This window comes from Hippoglossus stenolepis, chromosome 5 (assembly GCF_022539355.2).
Source record: "Hippoglossus stenolepis isolate QCI-W04-F060 chromosome 5, HSTE1.2, whole genome shotgun sequence".
In the NCBI taxonomy this organism is placed as follows: Eukaryota; Metazoa; Chordata; class Actinopteri; order Pleuronectiformes; family Pleuronectidae; genus Hippoglossus; species Hippoglossus stenolepis.
Genome location: NC_061487.1, coordinates 25,568,972 through 25,591,479, shown reverse-complemented (window position 1 = coordinate 25,591,479; position 22,508 = coordinate 25,568,972). Strand labels below are relative to the sequence as shown.

The window sequence follows — 22,508 nt, the reverse complement described above, 5'->3', positions numbered from 1 at the left end:
CCCAGTGAATAATTCATGGGTTTGATGAAAGTAATCAGGCATATTCAGGGAACTGATACATGAAAGTGACCAATTTGGTAAAACTCGAAGAAATTAAAAGAACAGTTTGTCCTTGAAGCATTTGCTCATGGACATTCTAGTTTTCCTGATGTTTACCTCTGCCAAGAAAGGTATGTGCTCACCCGTGTCTGATGGTTTCTGAACAAAAATACACAAAAAATACAGGACAGATTTCCACGATTCTTGGTGAAAGGACTTGTTATGCATCAGGGAAGAACCCTTTACATTTTCATATTTAGGGGAGTGATATCTGTGAGTGTTTTTAATTTAGTGCAGTTTGATTAAAATGAAAAGGACTATTTGTCCTTGGTGCATTCTACTCGTTTTCCTGATGTTTTTCTTCGTTTGTAGCTCATTCAATCTTTTCTTCACACGCAGCATTTCCCATTTTCTTCAGCACATTCTCCAATTCCCTTACGGTGATGTGAATTAATTGGGTGTGGGTATGCGTGTATCTGAGGGTGAAATCTTCATTTGCCAGTTTGACATTAAAGGCAAAATATTAGTTATAATATCACTCTTTTCCTTTAACATTTAATTTTACTATTGAAGAAACTATATCATTCATTCAAGCATTAGAATCATACGTTTAACTGATAGCATTTATAGCGTTTTGTTGGTTTGAGGGATCCATAAAAAGAATCTCATTAAGGGAGCACACAGACTCAGCTTTCCCAACATACTGTAGTGGATATAATCTTCATTTGAAACCCATTAAATCCAAATGAATAAGTGATGAACGTTACGCAAACTGCTTCACCAAGAATCAGATCGCTGCCTCCGACTGAGCTGAGATGTTTTACTCACTTCTTCTTCATTCATCACCATCTTCACTCCGACCTCTCACCCAACTTCCCTCTTCCCTCTTTCCCTTTCTCCTCCATCCATCATTCTCCCCTCACACTGCTCCATCGTTACTGTGTACCCCCCCCACCCGTGATCTACTTCACCTTCATCTTCACGAACAAAGGAGGGGATGAAGAGGCCGAGGTGGAGGGGAGGTGGTGATGGCTCGGGGGCGGAAGAAGACAATAGAGAGCGGAGATGAAAGAGGAGAAGATGAGAGAAAAGAGAGGTGAGAGGAAGAGGAGATGGGGAGGAGGAGTCGGATGAGAGGCAGCTACAAGCCTCGTGGAGGGTCACTCACCGGCACAAAACAATTTCCTGAACTGATTTGAAAAAAAGACTTGGGCTTAACAAGATTTTACGTGAGTGATGTGTGAGTGTTTGTGTGTGTGTGTGTGTGTGTGTGTGTGTGTGTGTGCGTGCGCCTGCAGATTCGTCAGAGTGCGGTGGCTCGCTCAGTGAAAGCTCGAAAAAAAAATTGCTAATGAGAGTGGCTCATTAAACACAGCAGCATTTAAACAGGACAGATAGGACAGGAGATTTAATTCATTCGCCCTCTTCTCTTTTTGTTGCCTGCTCATCACCACTCCACACGCACACACACACACACACCCGCACACACACACACACACACACACACACACACACACACACGCACACGCACACACACTCCACCTGCCAAGCCAATTAAAAAAGGTTTTCTGGAACCAGATTCTGTTATTGCTGTAAAAAGCTGTCACACAAAAAGAAAAGGAGACAAACAGTTGAAAGAACGCTGGATTTGAAGCACGAGCTCCATGTGGATTACATATTTAGATTATTTGTTCATGAAATTGTGAGCCGTCATTTGGGAGCGTGACTGAAACGCTGCTGCAGCGAAGAGGCAGACGTGCAGGAGGGTTTTCTCTGAATCCGTCACGGCCAAACAAACTCACTGTCAGCCTCTCTTTTTCCCAAAGTATTTATTCTTCAGCTGTCTTCACTGCTCACAGCTCTTGATGCAGAACAATCTTTGGTCTTGATCAAAAATGATGAACTGAGCATCGCCAGGAGAAACCACAGTAAAGTATGAAAAGTGTCACGGGGATGTCAGAGGTTTCTAATGGAGCCCGAGGTCCGTCCTGCATCTGGATGACGACACGAGCGAGATACGCTTGCAAATACAAAACTCGGGCGAAAGTTGGCTGAGCAACGTTTTGTCCTAACAAGCTGACATCAACTCAACCTATCGCCATGACAACTGTTCCCGACCTCCATGGCAACTGTCACTATAGTGACTTAGGGAGCTCTTCGTGTGATGCCAAGTTGAGCTGCAATGGGATGTGAAAATGTTATATTTGTCTTTTCAATGTTAATATCACAGACTGTATATAAAGATGAAGGATGTGACACTTCACCAAAAGTGAAGCCACCCTGCAATATAGATTATAAACCCTGCCTCCTCCATGTTAGTGGATGAGACCTGGCCCAAGCTAACAAGTCAAAGTACACATCAAAAGGTTTTTTGGTTTTAATTAGTTATTTGACGCTCTAAAAATAGGGGTAAAACGTCACGATTGACAGCTGAGACTGACTGTGATTGGTCGAGTGCATGTATTGGCAAGACCTCAATAACCTGATCCCATCCCCCGAGCGCTACTGTGCAAGACGGAGGAAGTGGAGACACGTCGTATGGGTTTTTTCCCCATCGTTATTTTTCAGTTGAAGAGCAGAACTTGATTTCACGCTCAGATTCTGTAATGCCCCTTGCGCTCACACTCAACTAGCATCCGTTTGTGCTCGAACTGTGCGCTTGTGCTCAGATATTTTCGTTCCCTGGACCGATTTCCTGCCTTACAGCTTCAGCTCCTCTTCTCACGCTCACACGGAATGAGCTGAATCTGCCCAAGTAACAAAATATGTGCCTGAAAGTGCACAGTGTTGGCAGCAGGGGCTATCTGAATGCAAGCGCAGGGATTTGAGTGAAAGCGTCACGAAAAATCTGAACATGAAATCAATGAGCGCTGCTCTCAAACTCAAAGACCAAGCTCTTGAATGAAGAGATGTGAAAAAAACTAATATCTATACAGCCTATGGTTAATACATTAATAAATCAATAATATGCAGTTAATAACTAATATAAAGCAAAGGGCACAAATCTAATTTTACCATCTGAAGATAATTACGTCTTTGAAATGACTCCTCTAATTCTCTCGTTATTAGCAGGATAATTGCAAATAAATATGCTGTGATCTGAGGTCAGAGGTGATCTGAGTTTATTAATCACCAGTAATTACTTTATGATCTGCTTATTTGCAGAATCCCATGAGCTCCAGGCAGCGGCGACTGCTTCCGCTAATTGATACCTTGACAGTCAAAATAATGAATACTGCATGAAGTGGATGGAAATATCACATTTGCATGAATTATTAGTGTGTTGGCCGTCCCTCTGGGAGAATGCAGCGGAGGAGGATGAGCGATGGCGACACAGACTATCAGCATCTCTATAACTGTCCGTCAAGTCCAATGCACATCAGATTCTTTTCTTTCTCAGATTTATTGTCTATTGAGAAAACTAACGGCCGAGAAGATGGTGCAGGTATCACAATGGCTACTGTAGCGTGTTTTAATCCATGAGCAGCACTGTAGTCTGTAATTTTATTCATCCTGTCTTACATTGCAAGAATTTGGCAAGGTCTCCGCAGCATAATAGAGCCAAGACTGCTGGGGTATAAATTTCAGATGACTCATTTTAGTCTCACTGCAAACTCCCTTCAGGTTCCAACAGAGTGCTTTAAAGTAAAAGAGAAAGCACTTCAGTGCAGAACAGACTAGGCTACCAGCCAGGTACAAAGTCTGCTCACCTGCTCCACTTAATCTCTCTGCGTCTATATTCACAGAGGTGGATGGAGAACTAATCAATTCTCACAGGGATGTAAAAGGTCCAGGACTCAGGCCGCAGCCTTCTGCCCGAGCTGATGTCACGCTCTGTCTTCAAACTCCACCCACTCACATCTGCTTCACTCTGGAGATTCTCTTCAGTTCTTATGGCGCTTCAGCTCTTTGGATGCATCAGTTTCCTCTGTGTCTCGCTCGTGATGTATTGATTCTACGAAAAGGAACGATTATCATTTGTGAACGCAAAGAGAAAGTTAGTGGTAGGAACAATGAGACCAAAAGTACAGGGAAAGGTATCGAATAGATCCAATGATTCCAGCGTTGAGTTTGGTGTGATGTGGTCACGTGACACTAATTCAATAAAAAGAAACTTTAAATAAAATGACACCAGCGCTCTGTAGCAGCGGTGGCTGGGATTCATCGACGTGAAAATAGAAAAAAGTGGTTTGTCTGTTTGAACTGGTTCACTTTTTCAATTTCGTTGCCGTTGTAATATCAATATAGTTTTACTCTCTGCAAAATACACGTCGTCATCGTTCAAATATTATATCGTCAGAGGTGATAACGGCAGGAATCATACAAGCACCTCCTCTTCTTTATCTCTGTATATTGTTTGATGCCGTCTCTACTTCCTGAGACCGACTTATTTGCTCGGATTTAATTGGGTCCGTTGGTCTGGACCTTGATCCGAAGAATCTTTCACAGTTTGGTTTGAACTAAACAGAAAAGTCAGAAGCTCAGCACAAAACAAGGTCGGTGTGAAAGTGTTGTAAATAAAAAAAAAGACAAAACTGAGATTTTTCTGTTGCTGTACCGTGAGTGGCCACTGGGACACAGGGGCAGCAGAAATGAAAAAATAAAATGACATAAGAAAAGTCATTTATACTCTAAACCTTTACACACCAAAAACTTACAGTCAGTGAATGTCACAGAGTGGAAACATTGAATGTTTTGCCTATTTGCTTTAAGATGAGAACACACAATCTTATGGGCCTCAAAGTAAAACCACACCTGATTGAAACTGGGCAACAGCAGTAGAGATGTAGTGTAAAATAGAAAAGTTACAACTGGAAATCTTCAATTAAAAGAAAGTGCTTATTGACAGACAGGAGCAGCGTCTAGACTGTTTTTGAAACGTGGATATTTTATCGTCTAGAGTCTCTTTCTCTGCAGTGAAGTCGACTGTAGCCTCGCAGCCAAAAACACACCCACACACACACTCTCACAAATCCTCCACCAGTATTTCACCGGTCAGCAGCGGCCGAGCTTCGGTTTGGTGATTTGACTTCTAGAGCCAGCAGGCCGCTCCGCTCCCGACACAACACTCCTCCTCACTGCCCGCAGCAGACTATAGAATAATAATATCCCAGCTCCCAGGACAAAAGAGCAGAGGGAGCGTGTACGTGAAACAGCAACGGAACAAGAGAGACACTTGACTGATTGATTAAACAACGACTGCTCGTTAGAGGGAAAGTAGCCTTGAGTTCTGCTGAATGGCTGCAGCTGAGAGACAGATAAAGGCCGAGCTGGTGGATGGAGATATAGAGACACACACACACACACACACACACACACACACAGAGGCTGTAACATGAACATGGATATCAGAATGGGGCTGTGCACCAGCTGCTATATATAGCACATGGGAAAAACTAGGATAACACATTACAGCTCTGCAGCTGACTGCCACACACACACACACACACGTGTGAGGACACTTAGTGAGGACACTCATTGACATAATACATTCCCTAGCCCTTAACCTTAACCCTAATCTTAACCTTAATCTTAACCTTAACCTAATTCTAACCCTAACACCAAGTCTTAAAGCTCAAACAGTCCATTGAAAAATGAGGGCCGGTCCTCACTCTGTAGGGTCTATACTTAAATGGGCTTCACAAATATAAGTGCATATGTAATATATATATATATATATAATTATATATAAAGTACAGGAACACACACAAACACACACACAGTCTTACCTTCTTGGTGAAGTCCATGGCTTTAAGGATGGAAAGATTGAGTGTTTCCAACGAGGCCAGAACTCCCTCATAGTCCCCCATGTGTTTAGCAAAGTAGTCTGCACACAGAAACACACACACACACACACACTAATTGGAACATTACAAGGTTTACACAACTTTAAGAGTCACAAAGTAATTTGTGACGGTTAACTGAAATGAATTAGCTAAAATTAAGATATTTTCCTGAAATAATAATTGCATTTCAACGGAGAAATTATTTTTAATAATAGATAAGACAGAGAATGAGGGCAGCGGCAGGTGTGTGTGTGTGTGTGTGTGTGTGTGTGTGTGTGTGTGTGTGTGTGTGTTTGTGTGTGTGTGTGTGTGTGTGGGCAGTCACTTACCACAGAGTTCCTTCGTGTCAACATTACTATCACAGCATGGAAGTGCAGCAGCAGAGGGAGAAAAAGGAAGGAAGGATGTAAGGAAGGAAGGAAGGAAGGAAGGAAAGGGAGAAGTAGAAGAGCAGGGTCAGAAAATGAGGAAAGGCTTTTTTAGGCATAAATACAGGACTGATAGGACAGGACATTTAATGAATGAATGAATCCTTCTCTTTTTGTTGCTTGCTCATCACTTCAACACACACACACACACACACACACACACACACACACACACAGTCTTTGGCAGGCAGGGAGCAGCCTAACAAGACTGACAGGAGTCTGAATCAATCTGCCATCATTCATGCTCAGCTGACGGTGAATTCTAAAGGAGACTGTCCCCGGTCGACTGACCAGGAGAGAAATGCAGCTTTCAGACCTGCACTGAATCTCCAGACATTGTCCAGAGGGGCTGAACGTGAGAAGACAAAAGAACGGGACATTCTCTGGAGTTTCTCCTGCCGGCCTTCTAGTAAAAGCTCTGGATAATGTCTGAATACATGTAGCTTCACTGGAAGTCAGTGGGGGTGTTGATGACGTTTCCAACACACGACGGACGCAGAACAAAGAAAATATCTTAGAAAGACGAGATTTGAGAACTTTTCTCGATCTGTTGTCCACAGCGATTTATCTTTGCAGCAAAATGTAAACGTCTCGCCCCTGCATGCTGCACCACGCCTCACGCCGAGGGGTTTGATGTGTTTCACTGCAGAATCTCGTGCTCTGGACCTCATTTTCTGGAGTTCATGTATGAAACCGGCTGTAGAGGAGAAGGAGGGAGGAGCGGCAGGGAGGAAGAGAGGGGGAAAAGAAGATCCTCTCTTCTTCATGCAGCCAAAAGAGGGATGAGATGTAACTGATGATGGGAGAACCGAGGACGGAGAACAGACTGACGGAAAGACGCCATCTGTTCATCTTAATCATAAATTACTGTTCGGAAAAAGGAGAAAGTTCCTGGAATAAAACAGTAAATATTAGAAATATCAGCAGGTTATTGCTTTGTTTTATCTGGTTGACCCTTGATGAACGGGCTGATTTGTTAATGGCTCATATGATTTTATTAAGCTGCAGTTAGATTCCTCCTGCAGAGCTTCTGCCAGCATGAGTCCTGATCTATCACTGTGACAGATGGGCTTTAAAGACCTCCACTAAAAGTCCAGTTCTATCCAACATGAAATGTATTTCCCTGTTTATTCAGTTGGCTAAAATAACAGAGGCAGATTGTTTACCATCCAAACGGAGCTTCCAGACGTCCACTGCATTTTCACACAGGAAATAAACCGGTAATTATGTGGTTCTCTGCAACCGATGCAGGCCCCCGGGTGTTAGTAATAATATTCAAGTCCCATTAATCCTGGGGTTTATACCATATCGCTGGCAGGAAGAGTCAGCGTATGTTTCTATGACATTAGATTTCATTAAAATCATACATACATTTAAATGCAAAGTGCTGATGCGGTGCTTTCACACAGTATCTTAGTGAAGTCTGACGTGGTTTATGCACAATAAAGAGAAACTCAGCTGATTTTAATCATTAAAATAACCTTGATTCTGTCATTGAAGTGGACGAGCGTTTCCGAGGCTCAGAGGATCTACAGAGAAATCCAGTCCAGTTGCATTATGGGACATAGAGGATCCAGTATTTTCAGAACTTCACCTGCGGTAGGAACTAAAACACAGCTTTACTGCTTCTTTAAAACAATGTGACTGTATTTTCACCTATTTAGACCTGACGCAGCATATACGTGTCTATACCTTTAAGATCGGGGGTGCGACGTTTGTGTGCGTCTCGCCTTTAGAAACAGATGAAACGTGCAGGTTTTATACGATGTCACCGTTTTCAAGACGTGTGACTGAAGAAGCACATCGTGGTTCACTGAAATACTCACAGGAAAGGCAGAATGCATTATGGGAAATGTCGTTTGTTTGTTTGTTAGAGCTGTTAGCCGGCGGAAAAGTAGCGTTTCAGACAATGATGAACGATCTGAGCGAGGAGAGCGATATGGAAGCAGATTAGAGCTGAGGTGCATCGCTGAAAACAACAATGAAGAAGATGCAGATAAAGAGACGTGTTCGAGGGGAAACGAGGGGATGTCAGCTTTAATGGTTCTTTAAAAACTGTTCACGAACTTTGGGGGAAAGGTAATAAGTCACACTTAAAGTCTAATGTTTCTTGTCTCTGTCTGCTTCAGAGGCTGAGAAATGAAAAGATTTTGTAAATGTAGATTTGCCAACTTAATGGGTTAAAATGTGTTTCCCAGGCAGAGAAGGTCAAATGCAAAAATACAACTGAGTTGCATTATGGGACATTGAAGATGACCTGCAGAGCAGTAGGGACTAATTTTCTTTCATTTTTAAAAGAAGGTGGTTTTATCTTATGCATTTATCTGCTTTGCTTGAGCGTAAAATTGTTCTTGTATCTAGTTATTCTCCAAAAGATTTTCTGTTGATTGTCAGTGAACATTTCAACTCTCTTCTTTATGTAATTTGAGCTTCTAGAAGCTTCATAGTTTGTTGAACTGACTTAACAATAAATCAGACTTGTGGTTTTCTCCCTGACTCCGAGTAAAATACATTTATTAGGTGCTAAAGAAAACAAATTAAAACCCCCCTGACGTTTGTATTTCAGCTGAGAGCTCATGTCTCCTGCAACATTACAGTGCAAGCACTTAGTCAGAACAGTGAGTCTCAGAAAACAGCGTGATGAGGACAGAAAGCTGGAAACGTGAGGAAACGAACGACAGAGGGAGTTAGATGTCTGACTGGAGGCAGGACATCACTCCTCCTCATCCCTCCATCCCATCCATCAACTTCCTGCTACAACAGGAAACTCTTACGCCGTCAATTCTGCTTTCACTGGGACCAATCAATAACCTTATCTGCCGTCACGTGACACTGCCAAGGCCTGGCGTGCAGCAAGTCCACTTAACTGTAATGAACAGAAACTTTTTTGACTGCAGCCACTGCAGTGAGTAAGATTTATAAAGTCTTTCAAGGGGCAAGATGGCTGACGTCAGTTGCATGGTTCACTTCCTGCGCTGATTTAAAAAGGAAAAAAACGGCTGAGCCCTGTGGAGGAGTTTTATATATAAATATATTGAACCTAATCCAATTCTCCAACAGCCATAAAGGTCAGTTTTTGTTCTGCTTGGTTTCCTTTTGTTCGAGGACCTGCAGGTTTCAGAGGTGGTTTAAATGAACGGAGCCGCTCTATCAACTCACCCCCCTGATTACTGACCAGCTGATTATAAAAGGGTCAATACATTGATTTATTGAGAGCCAATCAAAACAGTATCCCGAGGGCAAGTAGCCACAGAAAGGTTAAAGTCCTGGAGGGTCACGAGGACTAATGCAAAAATAAATGAGAATGAGAAGAAAAGCAGAAAAGAAGGTGACAGATGTGAAAACAGGAAACGCTGCTTTTCCCTCAGTCGCTTCTTTCTTTGTTTCATCCCACTGTCATTTTTATATTTCTCATTTTCGTGCTGTCGTTAAACGTAAAGGTTTCGCTTACTAAAGGTTTTTCCATAAAAAACAGCTTTCAGTTCTGGGTGTGACATTTCATCGCTGCAGAATAAATTACACACATTTTACCTGAACGTGCACGCACACATCCACGCACACACACACACACACAAACGCACACACACTTTGAAAAAACGTGGTACTGAGGCTTTGCAGCTGCATGCATCTTTCATCTTTTTCATAATTGATAGTGAGATGTGATCAAAAACAAAAGTCATGGTGGAGTGAGCACACACACACACACACAAATACATGCACACGTATTTCATGCAGCTGCTAAGCAATGTTGCTGTAGGCAAAGACACACACACACGGACAGACACACACGAGCATGCAGCAGCGGTGTAGTAAGTGCTGACCTGGTGTTATCAGAGTCGATGGTGTGGAACAGCTTCTCCAGCTCCTCCTCGTTCAGCGTACCGTCAGAGAAGAAGGCCTGGAACTCGTCCAGAGACAGTTTACCATCATCTGCAGAGACACACACACACACAGGGAGTTCAACCATGAGTTCAATATCACACAATTCTAACAGTATGATCACAACATAGTATTATTATGGGCGAACTGTCAGTTTAAGGTATCGTGTACTTGACTTCACCTGTTAAAGGGGATGGATGGAAATAAAGTAACGTGTTAATGGTGAAGCTGCTCAACCAACCAACCTGTATTACAAGTCTGTGGTTTTGGATCAATTTCTTGAGTCAAAGTGTTTATTTCTGACATATTTTAAGCCGAGTTAACAAAGCAGGTCTTGTGATGGCACAGAAATGTCACTGAGGCTTGATATTTTACATTTTAACCTTAAACATTATTACGAATGAGTATATCTATAAATAGAAAACACATATACAAACAAATATGTAGAATTTGAATTGAGAAAATGTAATCTTTTCTATGTTGTTTATTTTATAAAATGAAAGAATTCATATTGCTGCGTAACAGCAAGTACTGATGCTGGTATCTCTGTGAAAGTCTCATACCGGCTGATATTTATGCCTGTTTGCTGTTTCATGTTCCCACCCTCACAAAAACACACACACGCTCCATGTGAACTCTGCCTGCAGTGCTTTCTCAATCTGCTGTGAAATCAATCCGGCATGTGCTTGATTTTTCTCCAACACTTTCACTTCTCTGTGCTTCGGTAAGAACACAAGGCAAAAATACAATTCCAAACCTCACGGCCTTCTGGAGAAGCATTGATCACCAACAAGCTCATGAAATGAGACTGGATCTTGTTGTGTAAACTCCACAAAATGTATTTCAATGTAACATGGACGATGTCTGACGCCTGTATCCGAATCTGAGCCACAGTTTTCATTTAGTGGGAAAGTTGCACAATATGTTAATAGGATTGTGAACACAAGCAGAAAGAACGAGCTGCAGGATCTATTTGACTACAGCATTTTACAAGTTTAACATTTTAAATCCCCTGAATCAAACACTTAGCGTTGTCCTTGCTCTCTGTGCCAACCATGCAGCATCGCCTCTACTCCGCTGTCGGGGTTCTGTCACCTTGCTGTAATAAAGACAAGAGCGTAACTAATCAGTGCTTCCTGCAAAGATCAATCACATTTTCTCTTGATTGAAGACTTTGTTCCCAGAGTGCTTCACTCTTCACTTTGTTTTCCAATTACGCACGTTCAACCTTAATCCTTGTTCCACACATAGAAATGTCAGACGTACAACAGTAGGAAATCCTCCCTTTAAAACGGTTTCACTTTACCACATCTACCGTGGAGCGTTATAGGCTCAGAGAGTTCAGAGAGTGAAGCCAAGGCTGAAACGTGTCAATTCTCCAATGACCAGCAGAGGGCGAAACCACTGGTTGTAAAGTTATTTTCTATAGAAGACTGACTTATTAACATTTTCCGAACGAGTTTATGGTCTCAATGTCTCGTTTCACTTCTCCAGATCGTCCAATGGGTGCAGGGTGCTAGTGTAGGTGGGGCTTGAGCAGTCAGACTCCACCCATCACTCCTCCAAATATGGTTCCTTCTGGTTTCACAGAACCAAAATGGACACAATTGGACAAACTCACTTCAGAATGACAAACAAAGTTTCCCGTCTGTTTCCAGGTGAGGTCAGAGGAGATGCTCCTGTTACCAAACCCAACATGGTGTCCTAACACTAGAATATACTTGTACATCACTGTGGCGAAGTCAAAACACTGCAGGGCAGAAAGAAAACTGTATTTTCATGGTGTGTTTCTGAAAAACCCAGAGAAATTCTTTACTTCTTCAGTCCTTTATGGTGGACACGCTTCTGGGTCTCATGAGGGGCAATTATAAGCTCTTTTATGGAGCCTCTGTGAACAATGTACTTACAGTAGAAAAATGTGTGGCTCTACTTTTCTAAGTAAAGGACTTACATTCATACTGGATATTTCTGCAGTACAAAAAGTGCTGCACATCAATTAACAGCAAAGTGTAAGACTGTGGTGGTCTCATTCTTTTCCAGCAATAATCCGTTTACATGATTAGATCATTCTGGAGCATAAAGACTTTAAAATGATCACGTGTGTCCTACATATACTGCAGATTTTCTTCTAACAAATTTTACAGCGACGTCTTTTTGCTGTTTGATTGTGATCCAGTCTGAGCTTTTCTGTGGCCGACTCCACAGAAGGGAGTGGTTATCCGTGGCTTTGAGTAAACCCTGTATCTGCCAGCCTGTACTGTACGCCTGAGTGTCTAGCTCACCACATGATGCAGAGCTAGATATCAAATATTAATTTCCTTGCCCTCAAAGTGTGGTTGTCCTTGAGCGTGGCTGACTGGATGCAGCAGGTTGAGCCATGGGACCACTGCAGAGAGCTGGGGAAACCACAGGGGCAGGAGGACTGCGGCTTTCCAGAAAGGCTGAATTCAAATGTGCTGCTCGACACTTTCCCTCTCCCGTCTCCCAGTCGCAGCATTAGGGAACAAAATGTTTATGCATTTCTCATTTTAACCCAAAGAATTGATTCATTTTTATTGTCTCTTTCTTTTCTTTTTTTCTTCTGCAGTTGTTTTCTGGCCTCAGCTTTTTGGTCGATGACCCATATCAAGCACAAGTGGCCCTTTCTGGTTTGGTTTGAGTTCTGACCACTCAGGAGATAAGACGTCACATGAATTATGGATACAGACTCACAAAGTAGTGAGAAACTTGTAAGAATTCCACAAGAAAGGTCCCATATTTGTACAACTCATGTCCTACTTTCCGGGAACGGTGGTGCAGCGTCGCCTCACACCAAGAAGATTCACGGTTCAAATCAGCCAGGGTCTTTCTGTGTGGAGTTCTCCCTGCGTGTTCATGGATTTTCTCTGGGCTGTACCGTCTCCTCCCATAGTCCAAACACATGAAGACTGGGGTTAAGTTAAATAAAGACTCTACATTGTCTGTGTGTATCGACCCTGTGTTTCGCTGCCGACCTGTCCAGGATGTACCCTCTCGCGCAATGTCAGCAGGAATCTCCTCCAGCCCCCCAGCAGCTCTTAAAAGATAAGCTGTGTGGATAATGGATGGACGGATGGATCTCCTGATTCCTCTAAACCTCACTACAGCGTAGGGTTGGAAAGTTTTATTTGCTGAAATCCTCTTCACGTCCCGATCAATAAATGCAGTTGACTGAAAAAAACAGGAAAACACATCTGTGTCTGTGGCCCTCGCTGGACTGTAATAAATCAGAGAAATCATTTCATTCAGACTGAAAACCAATCTGTCGCTAACCTGCCTCAGCCTTCACGAGCCGGAGAGACGTACACAACGCTGAAGCAACGACGAAAGACAGACGTTAGAGAGCGAGTCACAGAAGTCGTCTTCCAGCGGTTGTCAGTCAGTGCATGTTCATTTCTTTTGGGGGTGTAGCTGTGACGAGGGGGCCAATAGGAAGGTGTGGGATGTTTCAGTTGTATATTTTCAAAGTGAAGCCTTCTCTCGTTAGCTCTTCCAGGATCATCAACCCCTAGCTTTATGTATATTATATTCATACCCGTCTCCCTATTAGTCCCTTCATATACTTCATCCCCCCTCTCCCTCCTCATGAGAGAAACACAAAGTCGTATCAGGCTCTCATGATGTCGTGCCGTGTGGATTTCTGCTGCACACAAAGACAAGCCGTCATTTAGAGACGCTTGGTATAACCTTTCCGTGACAGAAAGCATGTTTGTTTGCGGCCGGCTTCTGAAATGTCACTTCTTGCCTTCGCAGCAGCAGCAGTCGGTCGCATTGTCCCCGTCCGCCCGGGCTCGACTGTTTATTCAGACTCTGTGGCCATGACTGTTTCCAACCTGTCCCTCTCTGGTGCAGCAGCGGAGCCGCACTGAGAGCAGAGGCAGTGGTGTTTAATTCAGCGGTGACCCAATTTACTGTGCGCTGCCAGCTAGCCCGGTTAGACTCACTTAGGAAATCTCCAGTAACACACAAGAAACACAGAAACACACACACACACATACACACACCCGTCAGCCAAAGCAGATAGTGAGCTACCCCCATTTCCTGAAGGATAGAATACACACAAATTACATGTCTGACAAAAAACTACAGCTTCTCTTATTCCTGCTCCACCTTGTACCACTTATGTGTGTGTTTTTTTAACACACGATGCCCTCTCACACAAACTCTATGTTATATATAATGTGATATTTCTCTTTTTAAGTTCTGCTCCGTCGTCATGGTCACATACACGACTGCGTCCACTGAACATTTCAGCTGAGTCCCATCATCTGAGTCCTGGTGCTGCAGCCACCGATTCAACCTGAAACTCATCGAAGAAAACCCCAATGTAAATTATTTACAACGACCACTCTCTCCCCACTGAGCTCGAAAGTCGACTACAAAGGAGGTGACGCAACGTCCACGAGCCTCCCGTCTCCCCCAATGGAAACACTGACGATCGGCTCTATTTGCTGACATTATGGTTATTTTACCGTCAAAAATGGCTGATGGAGGGAAATCATTTAGATACAAAGGGAACCTCACACTGGGAGATGACAGCTGCAACAAGAGAGAGATGAGATGAGGCAAAACATCGACTGAAAAATACAAGATTTGGGGCTAAAATAAAAGAGAGAGAGAGTCAAACTCTGTATTTTGTCTACAGGACTTTAAAACATATTATAGTAATCGTGTTTTCACGCAGTAGCTGTTGTAACTTGTTGTATACAAGTAAATGATGTTGGAGAACATTGTTATACAGTAGTGGATTACAATTTAGTATTTAAATACCTGAGTATTGTATGCAACCCCAAATTTCAACCCCACAACTTTTCAGAGGAAAATCTTTTACTCTTCTACAGCTTTGTGGATCAATCTCCTATATATGATCAGATCAGCTTCAAATACACTGTGTCCTGTTTACATGTTGATGTAATGTGATAATCCGATGATACAAAAGGGTCTTAAAGGAGAAAACATAATCCACCGGCAAATTAAAAATATCTGCAAACACCCCAACGCTTCTCTACCACATAATCACATAATCACATAATGTGAAATTAATGAAAAAATTCTAAATGGTTTTTTAATGCTCTGCTCCGGGTATGAAATGATTACAGACAAACGGACACAGACCGATGGACAGATGAACTGACAAACTGATCACTGGGTTCTGCAGCGTAGATTAAAGATTAAGATTTAAAATCTGTTATAAACTGTTATAAAGGGGAGTTTGTGTTAATGGTGCTGGTGTAGGATTTGACTGCCGTGGCCTGAGCTGAGACTATTGTGAACTTGAAGTTGGATAATATGAGAAATGATTTGGTCACACCTTTAATGGGATAGTGTGATCCAATGTGTCAAATCCTTCAGAGGGACGAGAGGACGACCTCTCACCACTCGGCAGCCGCTCTGGCAACGTCCCTGTTCAGCTATTTTTGGCTAATGACACCAGACATCAAGCCACAACTGCTTCTCTACAACACAAACACATTATGGTTTTAGAGCTGCTGGTCGTTGGAATTCTTCACCCTCACACAAAGCCATCAAAGCTGTTTCCCAGTTTCCAGTCTGCTGAGTTACACAAACTGGTAGTAGTGGTTTCGTATTTATTGTTTGAAGATGAGAGGGGGGCGTTAATCTTCTTGTCTAACTCTTAGAGAGCAAGTGACACAAGTGAGTTCAGAGCATCAAGTCGAAAACCTTTGCAAACCTGCGTCACAGTACTTTCAGATCTGATGGAGGATTGAAATTTGATGGAAAAATCATGAATAAATTAAATAACAATTACTACATATCTCTCAGAGCAGTTGATTAAGAATTATCTTGATAAGGACAAAAACAAATCTTCCCCTCACAGTATCCAGAACGAATGAAACCAGGCTTCGTTTCCTTTTAATGTCAACGTGTGTCATTACAGCGTCGAGAGGAGGTGTCACAAACACGATGACATTTTCATAACTCTCTTTTCATCAAAGCCCCTTCATCTTCAAAATACCACAAAGCAAATCATGCAATTAAAAACCTCCATCTTCAGCCAATCATGGTAAAAAGGCAGATCTGCATAACCACGGTGCAAATTACAGGCGGTGAGACGCCGTCGCCGCAGCCTGTCATTTCCCCCCCCCCATCTAATAGCAGGGAGCTGATTCTAGAGTGATCGAAAATGTTATTCACCTTTCTGTGTTTTGTGCACTTGTCGCAAGCATGATTTATATAAGTTAAAAAAATAAAAGTCAGAGGCACCGGACTGATGTTGATGTTTTTGCTCTGATCAAATTCTATAAACTCTTCTGTTCTTGCTTCAAATTTGTTCAAATAAATGATCAGTAAGTCAACTATCGAAACCCAATCTGCTGATGACCTGACCCACAAACTACCAGCTGCCCTGCACCAGTAAGATTGTGTGTCGCAAAAACTGTCCTACATATAAAACCTGTCCTATATATACTGTGACTCCAGTGCATGGTCACAGATCCAGTCCCTCAGTCATCTTTTGTTCGTTGGTTCTACGTCTGTATCAATCAATCAATCAGATGTATCAGTTGCACCTTGTCACTCAGCTCTTCTGGCTGAATGTTAACGATCCAGCTGAGCCAATCAAACTCTGGACATGAACGCTGCCGTCCTCCACTGATATGGAGGACGCTGAGTTTCGGACCTGTACCGCAACCAGCCACCAGGGGGACGATCAAGATGATGTTCAAAATAGTTGCACTCTGCCTCGTAATTATTACCAGTATGCTTTTGATGTAACATAAAATAAACCAATCAGAGTGCCACCTCTTAAGATATAGATTTACAGATAGATAATTATTCTATGCAGAGGAATAAGATCTGCTTGAATGCTTTAAATTTGAAGATTTAGGTGAAATTGATGTATTGGCAGAAATTGAAAATAAAATAATCCTAGTGATGCTTACACTAGTGTGTTTCATTGTTTTACCACTGACATACAATTTTAAAGGGCTGGAGGTGGTGCTGTCTCAGATATTAGGGATCATTCCTAAAAACAAAATAGAATACGTGCGAATTTTGATCCTTAGGAAATTCCCTGCAATAAATATACGAGTAATTTATATATTTTTGGCCCCATTTCAGCAGTGACAGTGGAAAGCCCACTCAGGTGGCAGAGCACGTTGTTTACCGATACACCGAGTTTTAACACGGAGCTATTTCTGGTCTGAATGTGGTCCAGGGTAAGCTCCGCTCTAAAGTGGAGGCTTCGGGCTTCAACCGAGCCTCCTCCTCCTCCTCTCCCCTGAACTAATCCCTGCTCTGGAACTGCACCAGCGAGTGGGAAGCTCGGTTTGACCGGCACCGAGGGAGGACACGTCGGTGCGAGGTGGTTGGGGGTGATCACCCCGGGGCAGAGACTTCAGATTTATGAGATCTTCACCGACACAGACCACGAGCACGTTGTGTGTATGTGTGAAAAGAAGAAGAAGTGGAGAGAGGAAGTGACGGTCAGAGCGGTGGACCCACTGCGCTAACTGCTCTCTCTTCTCTCACTGCAGACTAAAGACAAGCAATTAGCACTTCCTTCTTCCTGCTGGGCTCCACATCCTGCACACAGCAGCACACACACGGAGGAGGAAGAGGGACTCAGCGTTCCTTCATCACACACACACACTCACACAAACACACACACTCACACAAACAGCCTGTCTCCACAAGTTTTTCATTTTAATGTTGTGTTTTCAAGAGCTACAATGCTGTCTCTCTCTCTCTCTCTCTCTCTCTCTCTCTCTCTCTCTCTCTCTCTCTCTCTCTGTCGTTCTTGCCGTTAATCATTGTTTTTGGGGCGCTACATGATGGGTTGTCATAGCAACAAGAAGAGGGGGAATTGACCCTCATTTCAGATTCAGGATATTGCCATTGCTTTTTCTTTCTGCTATTAACACACACACACACAACACACACACACGCACACTGCCATTGGGTATGTGAAAGCATGTGTGTGTGTGTGTGTGTGTGTGTGTGTGTGTGTGTGTGTGTGTGTGTGTGTGTGTGGCTGCCAGCTGTTTCATCTGATAGATGAGGAACTACAGTGATTCTCACTGAGCTGTCAGCTCTCATCCTTTCTCCCTATCCATCATCACAGCCCACCTGGAACACACACACATACACACACACAAACATATAAAATAATTAAACATTTCCCTTAGCACTGCGTCAAGAGACATTGATTATAAAACTTTACAACCAATCAGCTTCCTCGGCGGCAGGATTTTACCGTTGGCCGTCGTCCGCTCTATAAAATCATCCTCGAGCAAGACACTGGATAAATGTGTTACACCAGTAATGACTGCTCTGATTCCACAATGAGCATAAACAGATGTTCTCATTTACGGTCACACCCGAGGCTGCTTAGCATCCTCGATTAACTCAACAGTGTCATGTCAGGAATGAGCTGAACATCAGGAGACACACACAGAGACTTCAGCACAGACGTCCATTTTAAAATGTTCAGCTCACTCCAGCCAGCCAGGCGGATTCTGGATCAGAGATAATACCGGCACCAGGTACCGTGACACCAATGTGAGATCATCGGGCCACTGCTCTGCAAACTGGGTCATCAACGCCACTGGACAGGAAGAGTGAGCACAGTGTCTGAGGACAAAATGTTCTGTTCGCTCCTAGATACTTTCATCCCTCTCCAGTTGCTGGTTAAACTGCTGAACGGATTCCCACAAAAACTTGGGTGGAAGAAAGAGACTGGAGAACATTGAGAGATCAGGTGTTTTGGGACAATTCCAACAATTTCCCAGAGAATAATGATGCATCTTGTTTAAAAATCCAGCATATTTAGGGGACTGATATCTATAGGTTTGTGTAATTTGATGTGGATCTGGAGCCGACGGTGGTAAATGCAGTTTCATAACGTGACTGTAGAAGCCATTGTAGTTCGGTCTTAATCTGGATGATGATTTGGAGGACATGATTAATGTTCCTCAAACAAAAATGCTTCTGACTGGGCAAGACGAATCTGCTGTCTCCACCAGAACCTAAAACTAAACCAAAATAATGGTCATTGCCCCAGGAGGCTAATTCAAGCTTTTCAATTTGCTCTATGTCCCATCCACAAACATGGAGGAGGTGGGGTTGATAACCTATTCTGCAGCCCGACACCTGGGGCGATGCTTAGGCTTCACTTTTCAGGAGCCATCATGTCGTCCATCATTATATTGAGTCTGTGGCTGTAACATAAAAAAATAAAATGTCCCCTGCTCGCTGACACATTCATTTTAAATGTGATAATAATGTCACTTTGACACTCTGGTAAATGGGGGAAATATCGGATGGATGACCACTGATGAAAGTTCATCTGAGGCGAACTTGAAGCTTCTGCAGGTTGATTTTCATACAGGACAGAAATGAATGAACACCCATGGACATCCATCTAAAACCCCTCCGGTAATGGACAGTGATAATGTCAGTGCAGGCAGAATGCTGCTGTGCATTGTGGGTTCCCCGACAACAGCTCCACAGCGACTCCGACAATAAATAAGGTCTCTGTCATGTTTTACTGCGCTTGTCCAGCAGTCAGGCCCTTGAATCTAATTCTTCAGTACAACCCAGGAAATCGATTCGTATTTAAAGAGCTCAGAGTAAAATATGCATCACATCACCGTGGTCTTATAAATCCAACAACATTCAGATGAATGCACCGTGAAAACTCATATACTGTGCACATAAAACATGATTTTATATTACTGAACATACAACTGTGTAAATATATATGATGTGTGTTGTATGGCTGTCAGATCATTTTCCTATCATTTATAAAAATAAAAATAAACAATAGTTGCTGACTTTATCACTAAAATGTGCTAATATAAGTTGTTGAGCTTAATTTTAACAAACTTAATTCATTTGTATGTTATCGATTTATGTACTTTTTAAAGTTGATAAACGATTTTCTTTTTTCTAGTGTTTTTCAGAAGAAGTAAAAGACAATCCAGCATTCGTAGTGAGTGGGGTCACGCTCGCAGTGATGAAACAGGCCAATAACACTCATTGGATATCAATATAACTTTAAATAATAAAGTAAACTCTCTTAGTGTGAGCAGGCTAATGGCTTCAAAAGCTGAAACTTTATGTTGAAGGAGACTTTGCTGCTGTGGAGCTGCAAGAACTGGACAAAACAAACTTGTACCAAAGTGTCAGTTGGTCAGAACCTTCCATAGACAACATGACAGCTCCTGAAAAGTGAAGCCAAATCATCTTGATCACCCCCTGGTGGCTGGCTGCAGTATTGCTCATAAGCCCCACCTTTATCATTGTTAGTGGATGGGACCTGGGCAAAACTAAAAAGTCCAAGTACACTTTAAATAATAATTACTGTCAATTTAGGTAGTTTTTTAGTAGCACACGTATCAGCAGAATCTCTGCCCCGTGGCGGTACGAGGGAGAATCGCTGTCTTTGCAGAGACACAGAGTAGAGACCTCATCATCGCCCTCTGACATCAGACGCTTCACAACAGAGAAGCAGCCATCACATTAGAGATGTTAGTGTGATATATGAATTCAATAATTTATTATGGCCCTCAAAGGAAGTTATAAAAATTGAAATGGCCCTTGATAGGAAAAGGCTTCCCCACACCTGAGTTCAGACTAACCAGCTTCTTTGTGAGGGGCCAGAGTTTCACTGTCGGGGCTTCACCTGGGCCACATCCTGCCAGAACATGCCCCCCCCCCCCCAATCAGTCGCCTAAGTTCTAATAAAAACAGAGATGCGGGTCATGATTTGTCTTAATGAGAAGGATGTGATCGTCTCCATCTCCCCAGTGACAGACAGTTCTCTGGTGTAAACAACACGCCGCCTGTCTGGATGAAGAGATGAGCCACAGTTGATGATCATCTGTCACTCTTATCTATTTTCTGTCTCAGCGGAGAGTGGAATGACGTGTAATCATCATCAATCCGCCGGCTGAACATAATAATGTTATTATTAGAGGAGTGTGACTACACACAACACAATGGGCAGAGCGGGGGCGGAGATGGTGATGTGTGTGTGTGTGTGTGTGTGGTTTATATGCACATGAGGGTCTATCCTAATGATGAGTAATCCTGGGTGATGGCAGATAATAGCAGCGTGTCAGTGCACGGCCGAGGATGATGCATTCAGGTGCATCTGGAGCCCATCGGCAGCCTCTCCTGCTTCAATCAGCCCTCTGGGGAGCCCTCATTTGCACAAACAGTGTTTTATGGTTCCTGTTACAGCCAGATATGCTTCCTCACCGGCCAGTAATTGACTACCATTGCCCACGAAGGTGCTTTTTTAATGCAGCCTGATGGTGTTTAATGGCAGGTAATAGAACCTGGGCGAGCTAAACGAGGTCATTTCCACGTGACATGCCGGTCCTGCTGTTGTTAATGTTATCACATGGGGCCCTGGTGGCTCCGCACATTCAGGAAACCTGCCAGGTAAGATGTCCATTCTGTGTTGAGGCGTTGTCTGATTTGTTCTCGTTACAAGAACAAGCATCTTTTATTTGGACCAGAGTGTTTCAGACGTGAGCACTTGGGAGGCTTCTATTTACTGCCAGTGAATTCAAAGGGAACCATTTCCACTGGGGGGAAATTATCCCTTTTCACAATCCTGCTGTTTTCTGCCCAATTTCCTGAATTACACAGTTTGATTCCAGCCTCCGTCATCCAGCTGAAACAGGAGAGAAGTAAATAAACATGTGGACAGATTGTTCTTTTTAGCTTCCAGTGCTTTGCAAACTTTCTCTGCTTGTTCCTTCAAGGCTACGGCCCGACCCACTGATTGGTGGAGAGTCGTGGCCACAGGCTGAGAACAGGACTACAGGTAAAATACAATGAGGAAAGAGCTGAGATGTGTTTGATAAGATGCAAAGAAAATAGTTTACCTTACATTTATCATCAAACAAAATGGCAACGTTGCACGTCACACAGCATTTTTTACTTTATTTAATTTGAAGACTCACTACTTTGAGAAGCTGGACAATCAATTTTCCGATATTCCACAGGCAAACACATTTTTTAACTCGCCATGAGCCAAATCTTTGACTGTCAGTCAGCGACTCCAAGGTAAGAACTCTTCAAGGATACAAATGTCACTGACAAGTCGCCTCCTAAGAGTAGAACTTCAGCCAATCAGAGCACAGGACGGGAAGACCAGCGATAGTGGGGGGGTTCTCAGTCACGTAGAATGAACTGATAATGACTTTAAGACTTCTGATCAAAGGTCATGTGAACTATCAGACAACTTGTAAAACCGTGTAGTTTATTTTATTACCAGCGGTGAAAAAAATAACGATCATTGTAAAAGGCCACAGTCAAAGTAATGAATGAGAAACACCTCTTTGATGGAACTGAGCTAAGTGACGAGAATAAAGACATTAGTTAT

The 22,508-nt window shown here is 42.9% G+C and overlaps 1 protein-coding gene across 3 annotated transcripts in view; it reads right to left on the bottom strand.

The window, feature by feature from the left end:
* Nucleotides 1–22,508, bottom strand: part of necab2 (N-terminal EF-hand calcium binding protein 2) — a 108,815-nt gene that overhangs the window by 66,528 nt on the left and 19,779 nt on the right. For all 3 annotated transcript variants that reach the window (XM_035157786.2, XM_035157789.2, XM_035157787.2), the window contains exons 3-5: nt 10,075–10,183; nt 6,155–6,180; nt 5,769–5,866 (exon numbers count right to left, since the gene is read on the bottom strand). In XM_035157786.2, coding sequence (XP_035013677.1) covers nt 5,769–5,866; nt 6,155–6,180; nt 10,075–10,183 — 233 coding nt within the window. The remainder of the gene's footprint in view (nt 1–5,768; nt 5,867–6,154; nt 6,181–10,074; nt 10,184–22,508) is intronic.